The 17,220-nt window shown below is 40.1% G+C and overlaps 1 protein-coding gene across 1 annotated transcript in view; it reads right to left on the bottom strand.

Moving 5' to 3' along the window:
* Nucleotides 1-826: 826 nt before the first annotated feature.
* The window catches only part of LOC149321798 (macrophage colony-stimulating factor 1 receptor-like), a 53,081-nt gene continuing 36,687 nt past the window's right edge, over nucleotides 827-17,220 (bottom strand). Inside the window, exons 17-21 of the mRNA XM_089528708.1 lie at nucleotides 12,143-12,265; nucleotides 11,701-11,812; nucleotides 10,635-10,734; nucleotides 7,102-7,207; nucleotides 827-5,236 (exon numbers count right to left, since the gene is read on the bottom strand). Of these exons, the coding sequence (XP_089384834.1) occupies nucleotides 5,102-5,236; nucleotides 7,102-7,207; nucleotides 10,635-10,734; nucleotides 11,701-11,812; nucleotides 12,143-12,265 (576 nt within the window). The 3' untranslated portion in view covers nucleotides 827-5,101. The remainder of the gene's footprint in view (nucleotides 5,237-7,101; nucleotides 7,208-10,634; nucleotides 10,735-11,700; nucleotides 11,813-12,142; nucleotides 12,266-17,220) is intronic.

Genomic DNA, 17,220 nt, shown 5'->3' with positions numbered 1-17,220 from the left:
ATATCTCAGCTTAAATATCCGAGTGGATTTTTCTGATCTCACTCACTCACTCGCCATGAGGTCCAAAGATCCTATGTAAATCCAGTTTTAGAAGAGAAGCTGGAAAATACAAGAAATTTCTCCTCTGCTGTCACTCCCTTTGCACAATGCAGGCTTCTGTTGTTGAGTTTGTCTCATGATCTCTGTAATCCTGTGGCACCAACCCATTTGTCCAGTTAGATTTTCTTAACTGAAATTTGTTACATAGTGAGCCTCCCACCCTACATCAGAGGAACAGTATTCTGATCAACCAACCCCCCTCCCCCCCCCCCCTTGAAAGGCATCTGTTGCAGTAATCTGTAGTCTTGTTCAGTCTTTGGTCAAATTGGTGGTGGTGGTGATGATGATGCAGGACAAATGTGGTACATAACTCCAGGCAGATAGAGTGGAGCCCCATTTTATCCAAGAATAACTGTTGATTATCCAGACTTCCAGGTTTTAAGAGCTGCTGTTGCAAGATAGGACTGATATCAGGAAAGCAGAATACAAAACTGAATTATGCTTTCATGGTTGCATTTAGAGCCCTGAGCCCAGTCTGGAGCTAGTGGAACATGTAGGATTGGGTAGTTCTTGGAGTTTTGCATGTGCTAACAAGTCTGTGTTCTCACAGTTCTTAAGCAACTATGATAATCTCTAAAGCATGGTGTTGTTAGGGCTGATTAGATCTGCTATAAAGCTTTATTAACATTTCCTAATACAAGAAATAATATTTTTTTTCTTAGGGAAAACAATAATGGACAGATCCAAAAGAAAAAGTGGAGAGTTTACAAATACAATACAAGTTCCATTGCCTAATCAAATTGATTTATTTTTCAAGAAAGCTAAATGCAAACTAAATCATTTTTACACTTGGGATGTTCAGCGCAAAGCAGTTATAACTATTTAAACATGACCTAACATTAACTTGAGTGGTGATAGCTACAAATCTAGCTAGGTAGTTTCTTACCCAGCCCAAGATATGCTGCCTGCCTATATGTCAGTGCAAATGCATTTTTAGTCATCAAATTGGATAGTCAGTTGGTGGTTAAAATTCCTGAGTTTTCAGTTACATGAAACTTCAATCAAAGGTGGCTGCTCAATACAGGTATTAAAGTTTACATAAAATCCATATAAAATCACTTACTTGTAAAACATTGTGAAAAGCATTACGGTCCTTATATTTTTAAGCTGCTTGGTTCTAGTTTATTTTATTTTGAAAGTACACTGTAGAAAAAAAAATAAGGTTGCAAATATATACATTAAAATTTTCTCAGAGTAGCTTGCTTCTGTGGGCAGCACAGATTCACAATTGCTACAGTGCTTGAATTTCAAAACCAGTAACTTGTGCTTGAATTTCAAAACCAGTAACTTGTGTAAAAAACATGTTAGAAAGTCGATATCAGACTGCCCATGTATTCGGCTGTATTTTTTTTCTTCTATAAAATTACTTAAGAAAAGATATTTATCAAAAATCAGTAGTCTTAATAAAAGTTTGCCTGAGGTTTTTTACTTCTCTGAGCTCCAAAAAATAGTACATCCTTCAACATAAAATGTCCAGGGCAGTTTATGTATTAAAACAAATACAGTAAGAATTTTTGTTAAAAACTACAGAGCAGCAACACATGAGTCATAAAATCTAGCAGAGCAATCAAAAACCAGCCACTGAAACTTGCTGAGGAAAGGGAAGATGCATTTCTTGCTACTGAAAAGATAATAGATTTCATGTGACCAGTTTGTAGATGAAGTGTGTATTATAGTAGAGATATTCTCCATATAATCTCATAGCATGTCATACATTCCTCCTTCCCATCTTTGGAGGTGATGCCAGAAGGCTGCTGAATATAAGGGTCAGGCAGGTTCTTCTGATGGAAGTCTTTCTTTCTGGTACCAAGCCATGTACACAGCCTTAAAAGTAACAGCCAGGCCAGAAATGGACCAGCAATTTGTGTAGCTGTTAAGAACTAGCAAGGCATGTCCGTAACCAGTCCCAAGTCATCCAGCAGCGGTATTGTGGGTAACAGGTTATCATGAAGACTTCAAAGTCAGCCTCACATACAGTGCAGTAGTCTAGTGTGATGGTTGTTCTGGATTGGATTATCAGGGCCTCATTTTCTTTTGCAGATAGTGGATCAATAACCACTGGAAAGCACTGAATTACTTCATACCACTTTAGCCTTCAGTGGTAGTGTGGGATTTATGATTATCTACCAACTTATAGTTCATTAAGGGGAATACAACACAACTAAAAACTGAGAAAAACTAAAAGAATCTCCATTCTATATGCAAAGAGAATCAACCAATTTATTATCCTAATGCAGGGTAATAAATGGCCGTCCATGATGTTCTTAGCCCACAATTGTCACTATCCTTCAGCAATGGCTATGGTGGTGAAGGCTGCAGGGAGCTGATATTCAAGAACAGTAGAAAGGCCACAGTTCCCCATCCTTTCCCTAAAATTTAATGCACATGAACACTGCTAGCTTAATTTCAGAATATCCTTTAGTACAAATAATGAATCAAGAGTAAGTCTGACTGGTATTTCCAATCCTGCTTTTTGACTTAACAGTTGAGGGCACAGTCAACAACAACAACTCAACATTGTAGGAAACTGTCTAAATCCTCCCTTAAAGCTTCTTGTCAAGAGGCTATTAAGACTCACTGTTATGATCTTTTTAGGAATGTCTCCAGTGAATTGGAGAGGCAGTTCAAAAGCTGCAGCCAAGATCTGTTAAGACCAAGGAGTTTATCAGACAAGGGAAATTGGAAGTATAATCCAATGGCAATCTGAACGCAATCATGGGGTTTGACGTCATTGCGTGATAACCCACTACACACAAATTCGGGCAATGGGAAGTCAGTCCGAATGCAATCATGTGCTTTAACATTATTGTGTGATAGACTGCCACACGCAAATTCAGGCAATGGCATGCTATTTTTGGGCAATGGGGAGCCAGTTCGAATGCAATGAGCATTCACGTAATTTCGCTAAACTAGTAACTATACGTGAATGCGTTCTGGCCCCACTTTCTTTTCATTCGAAATTAAGAGAAATTCCTCACATGTGATAAACTCACAAGTGATATAGAAACTGCTTTTCCCATCTGTCGTGGCAGGGGCCGCAAAAAGGGCATAGCAAGAAGTCCAGTGCTGTGCTGTATAAAAATCCAGGTATGGGCATTATAATATTGTTTCATGTTAGGCTCTCATTTTGCAGAGTCAAACAGTTATTTTTCCTTGTTCAGTCCAATTCGCTGAATCCTAGCCTATTGGAATAAGAGTGAGGAAGTGTTTTTCTAAGGAGGGCCATTAATGTACATAAAAAATCAGTGGGTACAGCCAATGGTAGTTGTAAGACTCAAAAGTGGGTATAGTAGCTCTTCATTGACTCTTTCCTGCCTGCCCTCGTCTGCCATGCCCTTCCCCGATTTCCTTATCCAACTATCGTATGTAACTGAAAGGCAGAAAAAAAGGAACGTGCCCTCTCACATTCCCCTCTGGCCTATTTGGGATACCAGGAATGAGATGGGCAAAATAATACATCTAGTGAAATAAAAGATGGTGGGCTATTTCATGTTTAAAAAGACTATTGTTCCAGTTAGAATAGGTATTTTCTCACATCCTTTCCTTCCAAAAGCCTGAGCCTAAGTACTTTGCATCTATTTTTTTACTCTCTGGGCGAATGCTGGAGATCAGTGAAATATTTAAGGCCATAAATTCAAGTTGTTTCTGACTCATGGCAACCCTATCATAGGGTTTTCTTAGCAGGGTTCTTCAGGAGTTTGTCATTGCCATCCTCTGAGGCTGAGAGAGTGTGATTTGCCCAAGGTTACCCAGTGAATTTCCATGACTGAGCAGCGATTTGAACACAGATCTCCCAGTATCCTAGTCCAATGCTCAACCCACTATACCATGCTGGCCCCCTTGGCATGTATAGGCAACTGTTAAAAGCCTCATGGCCACGTTTTGACCTGCAGGCATCTACACAGACTTACTGGGTAACCTTGGGCAAGTCACACTCTCTCAGCCTCAAAGGATGGCAATGGCATCCTCACCCCCCTTTGAAGAAACTTGCCAAAAACAATCCTATGACTGGAGAAGGAAGACAAAACTCCAAAACATGAAAAATATCAAAATCAGAAATGGCCAGAAGTGTTCTGGGTTTTTTCCCCCAGGGTTTTGGGGCCCTCTGATCTAGTTGGAGTGGGGAAGCTCACCTGGAGACTTCCCAGAGTGGGAAAAAAATTATGCTGATTTTTTCAGGTATGGGGAGCAGGTTCATGGAAGCTTTGTGGGTTGTACCCAATGCAACCCTACTCTAAGTTCTCATTGAGCTCAACGGAATATACGGGGTAATCCTAAACCATCTATTCAAAAGTAAATCACAGATCAGTTACAATTTATGCCTACAGATTAGCTAATAAAGTACTGAAAATCATTCTTAGTTTTTTATTTCCTTAGCACATTGTGCAGTGCTGATCCTAAAGACAGGGATAAATTTTGCTATTCTTTCTTATTGCGAAGTTCCTTTTCTATAGAGTATTAGTGCTTTTCTTCCTACAGAATTAATCATGCCTATGGTGGATGCGTGATACATTCTTTTCCATAAAACCCCTGATCCAGAGCAAAATTGGGCAGGCTGATGATTTTCCTTTTAGCCAATCTTACCAGTTATCATGCTTAATAGTAATAATAATAATAGTTTGTGTAAGGACAATATGGCTATCAGGGCTGGCCTATGAGATGTGAAACACAGAAAGGAAAGTTTTAAACTCATAATTCCATTTTCACTTTTAAAAGCATGGCTACAGAAGCTGATGCTCTTCTGAAGACCTGAAGGCCAAGGTTGTTGTGGGAACTAACCTAGCTTTCTTTAAAAAGAAATAAAGCCACTGTAGGTTTTAGTGTTTGGGGAAGGGAGGTATAATCATGGGCAATGATTCTGAATTGTGTTACCAGTATATGACAAGACCAGAACCTGTGACTTAAATCACTTGATATGGAAGACCACCAAAGATAAGGGTATATAAAATCTACATCTCAGTTGAAATTCAATGAACAAGAAGGCCAGGGCCATATATCCCTTTTAACAGAACTGGTAGTTGTTGCTGTTCAAAAGAGGTTGCTCACTCTCTCCCGATTCACAGGATTCTTCACAGAAGCTGGAAGGTTCACACCCACTGTCTTCTTCTTCTGTGTTGCATGGCAGGTTTTTGTAATCCTGTAAAGTAAAGAGGGGGGGGGAGCCAAAATTTAGTTTCTGGAATTTATTATTAACCTCTGAAGCTAAAGTACTTTACAAATGATCTTGAGGAAAATGCTGCAATAAATTATTTAGTCAGTCACTCACTTGTTGTATTTGACTAAAAGCCATTACAACTCCAGGAGAGAAAATCCACAATAAAATCCAGTAAAAAAAAAAAAGACATAACTTTTACATTTACTTTTACATTTATATCCATAAAAACATATTAGTGAGTCCTCTTCACAATCTATAGCAATATCTTTCAGATAGGTAGCACATAGACTTTTCGCAGCTTTAGCAAATAAGGCTGTTTTATGTATTACATACAGATCAGTCTGAAAGTAACCAGCATATTTTTATATAAGAGCTCTCCCCTTGCATGGAAGCCAAGATCTGACCCAAGAATCTCTTCCTGGGATTTTGATAAAGCTGGCAATAAAGTTAAACAGTGTGAGATGTCCTCTACCTCAACCACTCCCATAGATGCAAAATCTTAGGTTTCTTGGGATTTTGTTATATCTACCATCCAAGACAGATGTTGGCATAATTTGAAAATGTAATTCTGTAAATGCTATTCTCAGAGGGGCAAATGTAAGTGTTTCTAAGTATTAAGCTCTTACATTATTTGATTTCAATAAATGGTACCAGTAGGAAAATTTAAAGATTTGACTAAAGCTAAGTCCTGCTCATTATCCCACTTATAAATCCAGTCCCTCAGCTTGTTTTTAACTCCTGAAAAAATAAAAATATCTGTTGAAAGATTTCTAGAAGTTAACTTCTTTTAACAATAAATTACGGTATTTAGTACAGATGGAGGACTTCCATACCAAATACTGTACATTTTTAGATTAGCCAGCCAGCTTTTTCTGCTTTTAAGACATTTAAACTTCAAATACCAGCTTCTTTAATACCGTGAGCTGTGGTCTGCATGCCTGAAAGCAAAACTATGTTTTCCCCTAGAATTTAGCTTCATTTTTGTGTGCTTGGTGTGAAAATATCTAAATTGGTTAGAAGTACATCTGGCCCTCCACAATTTGCTTAGGCCCTCGATGCACTGTCCTTAGTCCTGAGCCATGTGCCTTATTCTTACCCCACATACTGCTGCAAGACAACCACCAAGACCTTTTCCTAATGGGGATTTGGGAGTGTGTGTGTATATGTGCTTGCACATACTTTCAAGTTCCTTGTCAACTTGTCTCATGAATTTCATACAATTTTCTTAGGCAAGCAATACTTCCTTTCCTTTCTCTGAAATCCTCTACAGCACTTGGTATTCATCAGTGGTCGCTCATCTGACTACTAACCATGGTTGATCCTGCTCAGGTTCCGAGATGAGATGGGATCTGGTGCCTTAGGGCACTTGGCTGAAAAGGCCCTTGCCCCAAATTACAAGTGCACAAATTGTTATTGCTTGCTGCTCTTGATTTCTGTTTCATTTTGTAGGTTACATATATATTGAGTGATATACAGTACGCTGATGAATTTAACTGGCAGACAGTAGATAGTCAACTGATTTATTTATTAAATAAATTTTAATTAAATGTCATTTGAGTTTTAGGGGATTATGTGCTGTAACTACTGTAATCTGTGCAGTCAGTATTACAACTTGAGTGAAGACTAACAATAATATTCCTAACAATAAAAAGGGATAAGAAGAAACACATTCTCTTCTTTCACCTGCCAGGAGTGCAGTTTCCACCACATGTAATGTAAATGCAGTTATGTGAAAAGGTAGGAGTATGTGTGTGTGTGTGTGTGAGAGAGAGAGAGAGAGAGAGAATGAAACTTCTGAGTAGACTATCTGCCTTTTGCCATTCCATTAGTGATGGAAAACATCTCACTTGTTCTTTGATGCCCTCCAGCTGCTTCTGAAGGAAAGTGCAGATCTGATAGAAGGTAGGCCGGTGAGTGGGCTCCAGGTTCCAGCATGCCGTCATGATGTTGTATCTGAAGGTGGGGAGGACAAAAGACTGTATCAGCTGTTTAGCAGTGAGATGCATTGTCCTGCTCAATATCCCCTGCACTATGGTTCCTGCCAAGAGATTGATGCTGCTCTAACAAGGATCATTCTCCCAAATCTCCAGGTGTGTTCTACAGCAGCCTCCATCAGTCCCATGCAACATGATTTATAGTCAAGGATGGTGGAAGGTGTAGTACAAAACATGGAGGTGGTGAGGTTGGCTGGCTTAAGAAAAGCTTTTGACTGCTCAGTGCTTTTATATTGATACCTTTCATTATAGTTCTCAGATGTTGCATAAGGTCAGCTAAACTATACCTTTTCTGTGCAGTGTGCAATAAGGAATGTAAATTGATGGACTTCCAGAAAGCAACAAATGTTGTACTTACACATGGCCAATCCTTCATCTTCAGTTACTGATGATATGGAAATAGGAACAAAATTCCTTCTTTGATCAACATTAATTGAGAAGGGTTTTCAAGCTACTGCACAGCAGCAATTAAGAATAGTGATCTCTCTTTAATTAAGCAAGCAATCCATGTCTCTGCAGTTTGGAATCAAAGCTTCTCCTAGATGTAGTAACCACAAGTTACTGAGCTATCACAGGATAGTCATTCCTTCCCTCTTCTTTTTATAAAAATAATTCAAAACTGACCTCTACTGCCCTTTTTCAAACAAACAAACAAACAAAAAAATCCCTGCTATTTCTCATGTGGGCAGGGATATGTGTGGCCACCGAGAAAGAAAACAATAATAAGTAACAATAATAGGTTTATGTTGGATTAGTCCAAGGGTTTCCAACCTTTTTGATTTGTGGAGCCCTTTGTAGAATCAGTTTCTATAACGGAGCCCCTAAGAGGCCTACCCTATGTCTTACAAGTTAAAAGTGTTTAGCAGTAGTGTTACTTTTTGTTTCTCATTCTTTGATTTCATTCAGATTTTATTTCTTTCATTTTCATGGAGTGGCCGCAGAGCACTGGGAAGTGCCCACAGAGCCCCAAGGGCTCCTCAGAGCACAGGTTGGGAACTGGTCGATTAGACTAAAGACTGATAAGCAATCAATGGGAGGATACATACTGTTATTATTCTTTGTTGTTCTATGCCTTCAAACTATTTCTGACTTATGAAGACTCTAAGGAAAACCTATCATGGGGTTTTCTTTGTTCAGAAGAGGATTGCCATTGCCTTCCCCCTGAGACCGAGAGCATGCGACAGTTTAAAAGGACAAATAAGACATACACATTTTAAAACAATCCACATTTAAAATGTATCATTTAAAAATCATCTAGATAAGCCTCCTGGAAGAGACTGGTCTTCAATGCTGTTTTAAATTCAGACAGCATATTCAGATGTCAAATCTCTTCCAGCTGGTCATTCCACAGTCTAGGCATGGTTGAAGAAAACGTCTCTAGCTGATAGTTGCTAACCTAGTCCTGGCTGACTAGAGTAAATGTGCACCAGAAAACCTGAGTGTACAAGGAGAATTATATGGGAGGAGGCAATTCCATTGGTAACCTGGTAGGGCTTTAAAGGTAATAACCAAGACTTCGTACCTTGCCTGGAAACTAGTTGGCAGCCAGTGGAGTGATTTTAATATTGGTGCAACATGATCACTCTTGGATGTCTCAGTCTGGCTGCTGTGTTTTGAACTAAATGAAGTTTTCCAACTTGGTACAGAGGTAACCCAATGTACAGCATGTTGTAAAAATCCAGCCTCGATATTACCAGTGCCTGCACAACCATCATTAGGTTCTCCAGCTCTAGGTAGGGGTGCAGCTGCCATAACAGCCAAAGCTGATAGTAAGCACTCCTGGCCATCACATCTATCTCAGCTGTCATTTGCAAAAGCAGATCCAGAAACACCCCCAAGCAGCAAACACAATCTTTTAGGGGGAATGCAACCAGATCCAGGACTGGTTGATACACCTCCAAACCTAGGTTGGGACCCTTTGACAGTAAGCATCTCTTTGTCTGGATTCAGCTTCAGTTTGTTTTTCCTCATTCACCCAGGCATTCATTCATAAGAGACAAACTATCTTTAGCTAAGGCTGTATTTGAAGACATGGAGAGATATATTAGGGTATCATCAGCATACGGATAGCACCCTGCTCCATGCCTCCGGATGTGGTTTCATGTAGCTGTTGAATGGTATTAGAGGTAGAATGGCATCTTATGGTGTGCCATAAAAACAACTCCTTTTCTGAGGATCAGCTGTCCTTAAGGGAATCAAAACCTGGTCTCTAGAGTCATAGTCCAACTATTTATACCCCAACCTATATCAAAGATCTCAGGGCAGCTTACAAATAGCATTAAAAGAAGTTAAACAGTTTAAAATAACATAATAACCTAAAAACATATTATATTATATTATATTAATTTCATTCATATGCTGCCTTTCTCCCAGAGTGGGATGCAGGCTGGCTCATGCTACCAGCTTCTTTCTTTTAGTTAGTCTTAGAGGCGCTACAACATCCCTTTACATACTGATATGTACATTCATATTTGGGATGAATTAATGAGGCCCAAAGGCTTTAATGAAAACCAAAATTTACCTTGGCACCTAAATGGCATGAGTGTTGGCACCAGTAGGGCATTTGGTGGGAGAGTATTCCACAGTTGGGGTGCCACAGCTGAGAAGACCCTCTTCCATGTCCCAGCATTGATCTCACTGGTGGACATGGAGTAGCCATCCCCCCAATGACTGAGCACATATGGGGAGAGGAGTTCCCCCAAGTGTTGAGGTCCCAAGCTGTTCAGGGATTTAAATATTACACTCACTAAACTTGGAGTAAGCTCTATTTAATTCTTTGAAGTGTGCAGCTAGACAAGCCTGCAATTGTACTATAAATGACCCAACTTTGTAGGATGGGATGCTGATGTGGCTCTTTCCTACAGTATCAGCAGCATCTTACTCCATAGCATTCTCCCTTCTGAGTGGGGGCACTAAGTGTAGTCAGAAGATTATCCCCACACATATGGCTGTTTTATTTTTAGACGTTCCTCAGTGCATGCTATCTAATAATGGATTAAAGCCAATTCAGATAAATCACATTTCATCATGATAACCAGAAATTTGGAGGCAAGGGTTCTACAATGTGTATGCAGAAGACAGGACAGATGGCCTTTAGGTCCACACTGGTTTGGCATGCAAAAGTTAAGAAATGGCTTATTGATACGAGTTAAAATTTTACTGATTGATTTCTACCAATTCTACAGGGAAGTGGTTCTCTCATGGCTGCAAGACTGTTGCACAGTCTAGAGGCCTCTGAACATCACTGTGAACCTACAGCAGCAACATAAACTCATTCCATCAGAAGAGCCATGAGAGGCATCAAAGATATATCATTTCCTTTAATTTACTGCGTGGGGGGTTTACCACTAGGTATAACATTTGGTGGTTGGCCTCCATTTACTTACATATCATCTGGAGCAAAATCTGGTCTCCCCATGTGGTAGCCCTGCTTCACCAGGCTATAAAACTTGCTGTTCACCTTCATGCCAGGATAGGGGCTTCTTCCTACAATTCCAAGAAGAAGCAGAAACAGTTTTATAAAAAAACAAAAACAGAGCACTATGTTCTTCTAGTGTGGAAACTAATAAAACCCCACAGACACCACGGATTATGGGATTCCCATCATACTGGCCTTCCAAATATCACAACATTGTAGTTAAGGGCCTCTGACTGAGCTGTACCATTGATGGAAAGAACATTTGCCTCTGCTTGTTCAACAGCATAAAAATGGGTTTCCTGACCCATTTCCAAGAGGAAACCCTTACCAAGAATTATGCAGCAATGGTTTCTTCACACTTTGCAGAAGTATCTCAAAGAATTACTCTATAAAGAAATACAGGTGGCTTTTCTGTGCAAACATGGTGCTTTTTTGCATGTAAATGTTCTTTATTTGTTTATTTATTGAATTTATGTCCTGTCTTTGTTGTACAATAGCCTTCAATGTGGCTGTGTTTCTTCTGCATGGAACAGTTTGTTTTGCATTGGAAATTTGCTGTGCAAAAAAAATTGAACCAAAACAAAGGTCTTTTGCAGAGGAAAACTGTGTGTAATTCTGTGTACCATAATTTCTGAAGGGATTGTAAAATGAGACACCTTTCAAGAACTTCACAGGAATCTTCATTTTCTATCACAGTAGGAAGTAGCTACTAGTTCTGGTATGCAAGCAAAAAGAATGTGAAGATTTATGTACATCAGCTGCACCTCAAGTAAGAACCAAGCTATCAGCAGAGGCTCCTTGTGTGTTGCTCTCTAAACTGATTTGAACTTTGATATGCACCTGGTTCTCTTTTCTCCATACACATTGCACCCATCACCTTAACCTTTAAATAGTCTTGCATGCTTTTCTCCAGAAATCTAAAATTTGTTACAACCATACAGCCAATGCTTGTCTGGTCTCTCAAATTTTCTCCCAAACCAAGGCCTTTATTGCAGAAAGACAGAGATGAACAGACAAAATGGATGTTTTCCTACCTAAGGAGAATATCTCCCAGAGAAGGATACCATAAGACCACACATCACTCTGTACTGTGTAAACACACTCAAAGATGCTCTCTGGAGCCATCCATTTCACTGGCAGGCGAGCCTGGAATAGCAAAATCTTTATTGAGATAGGAAACAACTTAATTAGCCATCAGTACATAATTTGAGCCACCATGATTATTGCTTTCTGTGTTTCAGCCAGCTTCTCTTCAACAGTTCAATCTGATCAAAAGATAACTGCTAACACTCACTCTACTGTGAGTGGAGAAGCTATATAGCTCGGGGCTCAGGACGTACTTTGCATGCAGAAGATTCCAAATTCAATCCCCAGCATCTCCAGGTGCAATTAGAAGTTTGGCACTTTGGAGAGTTGCTGCTGGTGTAAAGCAGTTTCCTATGTAATCTGATATGCATGGCCATCCCAGTTACTTACATTGCCTTTGACAACATAGTTTGCATCATTCATAATATCTCTAGCCAGGCCGAAGTCACAGATTTTGGCCACTTGTCCATCAGCCACTAGCACATTTCTTGCTGCCAGGTCACGATGGATGCACTGGTTAGAAGAGAGAGCAAAATAAATGGCATAGCAGTTTTTCTTGCTAATTTCTGTTTCAACATTGCAGTCATAGAGATGTGAACAAGTTTGACCAGAGGCATGCCAGAATCAAACACACTTCAGCTGGCTTCCTATTAATGTTACACACAGATGTAAAGTAACCTTATGCTTGCATATGTCTACTTGTAGTCACTGTGAAGACTGATACTTCCTTCCTCTCTCCATGGCAATCAAAGCCTTGTCTCTGACCTACCATAGAGCTGAAGCCACCCTTCCTTGCCTGGTGAAAAGGCAGCATCACAGAAGTGACTGGTCACCTCAGACTGCCAGAGGACCCCAGTGGCTGATGTAATTACTTTGCATCTGGCTGTGGGGACATATCCAGACACTTCTGCAATCCTGGTCCCTGCTCTCCAACCTGTACACATATTGTTGTAGTAATAACAACAACATGTTGTGTCCATCAGGTTGCACGCAAAATGGCAACAACAACTTGTTATATTTCTTACCCACCTTTCCCCATGGATCAAGGCAGGGACAGCTACAGGTTAAAATACAACAAATATCAGTTTAAAAATATAACATACAGAATAATTATGGGGGACCTTCAGCAGCTCTACAGTAAGTTTGGAGGTAGTGGTAAATGGTTAACTGTAGTGTAGTCCCACATGAGGAACTATTGTGCTACACTGAGACATTCACAATGCACAATTGTGGCCATTTTGTGTTCAACAGATAGTCGCATTGTTCTCAACATCACTCTATTGAGCAGAATACTGTACTACACAAGACAGAGACGCTCCTGGTCAGTCGCAAGGCAGATCAGGGAATAGGGACTTTGCTTGTGCTGAATGGGTTTACACCCCCCCCCCTCCTGAAATCTCAGGTTTGCAGCTTGGGTGAGCTCCTGGATTCAACTCTGAGCCTGGATGCCCACTCTCAACCATGGCCAGGAGTGCATTTGCAGTTAAAACTACTGCGCCAGCTGCACCCATTTTTTGAGACACCAGATCTGGCTATAGTGGCACATGCCTTGATTACATCCCATTTGGACTACTGTAACACACTTTAAGCGGGGCTGCCTTTGGAATCTGTTTGGAAATTTCAGTGAGTCTAGAATGCTGCAGCCAAAATGCTGACCAGAGTCAGTTATAGGGAACATATAACTCCCTTGTTGGAACAGCTTTACCAGCTACCAGTTTGTTTCTAGGCACAATTCAAAGTGCTGGTTATGAGCTATAAAGCCCTATACGGCTTAGATCCATATTATTTGAAGAACCATGTCTCCCCATATGAACCTGGCAGAACATTAAGATCTTTGGGGGAAGGCTTTCTCCCGGTCCCACCACTATCCCAGGCTCACCTGGAGAGGACACGAAACAGAGCCTTTTCAGTGGCTGCTCCCACCCTGTGGAGCTCCCTTTCACAGGAAACTAGGCTGGCCCCCTCCCTGCTGGCCTTTTGCTGGCAAGTAAAAACGTTTTTATTTAATCAGGTTCTTGATGTATAATAACACCAGGGCAGTTTTTATGGAGTATGTGTGCGTTAAGTCATGCTTTTAACTTTTGTATATTTTAATGTAATTTTATACTGTTTTTAGATTATTTTAAGTGTTTTAAATTTTATTATAATTTTTTAAAAGTTTTTGTCTGTGAGAAAAGCTGCCTTGGGTCCCCTCTGGAAGTAAGGTGGCATACAATAAATAAATAAATAAATAAATAAATAAATAAATAAATAAATTCACTCTTCTATAGTGGTGCTTTCTACTTTTACTGCTGTAACTGCCTCCTCCTAGAATTTGCACTTTAGGGAAGGGCATTTAAAATTCTCAGCCAGAGAGCTCTTAGGCCTCACAGACCTCAGAATGCCACAGCAGGCAGCCAGAGCAGTAAAAGTGTAGTGCAATATTCTCCTATATTGGGTTGAGCAACTGTTGAGGTTTGGTGGAACTATTGCTACCCTCCCTAGCCCCCTCGGTGGGGTGAGGAACTCCACCTTCCTGCTGCTCACACATGGAAACCCTGTAGGTAACTCTGGGCAAGTCACACACTCTCAAGCCCAGAGAAAGCAGTGGCAAGCTACAAATTCTGTGCTAGGTTTGCCTTATGGTCTGATTTGAAAGCACAGAACAACTTATATGAGCCCTGCTTTAGAGGGCTTTTCTGAGTTGGCATTAACACTCCCCTTGTAAATAAATAAATATAATCCTTTGCCTCACTGGATCACTTATTGAATGCTGGTTGAATCTTTTAGAAACTACAGCATGGCAGTATGAAATGTCTCAGTCCAAATGTCTCCCAACCATGCGTTCAAACATGCTGTTCTGGGACTTCAGCCAACGGTGATGGATTCTAGGATTTGTAGTCCAGCCATACCACAAGGTTGCGAGTTCAAGACCAGCAAAAGGGCCCAAGCCCGACTCAGGCTTGCATCCTTCCGAGGTCGCTAAAATGAGTACCCAGATTGTTGGGGGCAAATTAGCTTACTTGCTAATTAGCTTACTTGCTGTTCACCGCTATGATCTTTGGAATAGCGGTATATAAATAAAACAAATTATTATTATTATTATTATTATTATTATTATTATCTGAGGACTGAAGATTGGGAGCCACTGACTAATAAAATCTTTAGAGTGTATAGACATAAATGGCTGTGGCTGTATTATATGTGTGTATTAGAGTGATTAACAAACAGAATTTAATAAATAAATAAGTAAAATGTTTTCATGTTTACCTTCTTTGGTTACTAAAAACAAAAGGGAGCTGCATATGGTAGTTTAGAACACACTAATATTATTGAAGAAGGCAGAAGCAGAAATGTTTTGCTAGCTGATGTTTATTTATTACAGAAAGTTCATTAATCACTCTGATAAATATTTAATTTTAGTAATTACCTGTATCCTTCTGGGATCCAAGTCAGTTTGTCAGAAATACTATACTAGTTTATTTAAAATCATATGGCTTACTAGCTAGCTAACTAGTGGCTGTACCTCTGTTCTCAGGTTACAGGCTCATTATAAGAGATATTCAAATGAAGATCCATCTTAGATTACTTTTGCCTATTATAGAAAACCCAACTGTCACTTTCAGTTCCTAATGCTGAATGAGATAGGACACATCAATATTACTGTAAGACTTCTAAATCTATAGGCTCTGTGCTCCTCTTTCTTTCAACTTTAACCATGAAACAAATGTGTATGATTCAGATAGGAAGAGATTCAGCAAATGTACTAACTGGACTAATCATGGAAAAGAGGAAGGCACAAGCCGGGGAGGAGGTGGGGGAGAGAAAGCATATTATACTGAAGCAGGCTTTTCCAGCTTGGCAACTTCTATCACCCCAGAGAGTTTGGGTATTGGCTATGTGGGTGAGAGGAAGTGAGAACTTTCATCCAGCCCATCTGGAGGGCACAAGGTTGGGGAATATTGATCTAGTTGGCAGGTAGACAATATGACCCTTCATATGTTTTGGGGGTGCATTATCCCTTCTTTTTGGCACTTCTGGCTAAGGCTTTTGGGAATTAAAGTCCACCAACATCTAGAGGAATAAGCTTTGTCTAAGCCAGTAGTTCCCAACCTGTGGGTCGGGACCCCTTTGGGAGTCGAACGACCCTTTCACAGGGGTCGCCTAAGACCATCAGAAAACACATATTTGCATGTAGCAATGAAAATAATTGTATGGTTGGGGGTCACTACAACATGAGGAACTGTATTAAAGGGTCCTGGCATTAGGAAGGTTGAGAACCACTGGTCTAAGCACTCTTTTTTTGCCGGTATCCACGTTTATGTAGGACTCTGCGAATTCCTGTGGTGAAACAGATCAAAAGTCTTTCCCTTCCAGTATCCTGTTTCCTCTAGTGACCAAGCTGTGGAAAGGCCACAGGAGGACACGACTGCAAGGGCACCCTTCTCCTCCTGCTGGAACAGTTGAAATACATGATTATAATCTCTGAGAAGTGGCTTCAGTCTTTAGATTCTGGCATTTTTCATGGGACCTATGCTGATATCGCCAGGCGGACCCATACTCAATTTATCTTTTGTTTCATTATCTTTCAATTCTAAATCTTATTGTGGAACATCAAGTCCAAAGGATACAATAACTCACTATGTTTGAGAGATAACTGATGTAATGTGTAAAACTTGTAAGTCTGAAAGAATGTGCTCATGATTAAATAGAGGGGCCTTATAAGGCAAGCTAGCATAAATATTATATAGTTTTGTGGGTTTTTCGGGCTATGAGGCCGTGTTCTAGAAGAGTTTATTCCTGATGATTTGCCAGCAGCTATGACTGGCATTTTCAGATAAGATGTCAGCCATAGCTGCTGCTGAAACATCAGGAATAAACTCTTCTAGAACACGACCTCATTGCCTGAAAACCCCACAAAAAACTATGGATACCAGCCATGAAAGCTTTTGATTTTACATAAAGATTCTGTTTCTCTTGATGAAGATAATTCAGGATCTCTCTGTTTTTACCATCCTACTGGCCAAAATCCTGATAAGAGCTGTGTTTGTCATTATATCAACCATAGATATAGGGTTGTGAGCATCCATGGAATATCCCGACAGGCGGAGGGAGGGCAGAGTTATGTTGGGCAGCCCAGGGGAATGCTTATATGAAAAAGTCATGGAGGCGTCCTTATACAAGCCAGTAAAAAGTTAAGCCACTAGCATGCTTAGCTGGTTATCTAAATATAAGGCAAATATGGGATTCTAATAATAGTTATTAACATCTTGACTGTATTTGCCCTCATGATACTTCCTATTTCTGGTCCCACATATGAGAAACAGGACCTGAATGGTGTTCTCCTGACTTAGAAAGGGACCATTCCATAAGTTAGAATCAAATGTGCAAATACTTAAAAGTGGCACAAGTTTTTCTCACAATTGTATTGTGCCAGGGCGAACCAACAGTATAGCCCCAACACAGCCTTTAATTAATAGAGAATGGTG

Source organism: Sceloporus occidentalis, unplaced genomic scaffold (genome assembly GCF_023333645.1).
Source record: "Sceloporus occidentalis isolate IW3139 unplaced genomic scaffold, rSceOcc1.0.p SCAF_1, whole genome shotgun sequence".
NCBI lineage: Eukaryota > Metazoa > Chordata > Lepidosauria > Squamata > Phrynosomatidae > Sceloporus > Sceloporus occidentalis.
Note: the sequence above shows the minus strand (reverse complement) of the source record. Positions and strands in the feature narration are given on the sequence as shown.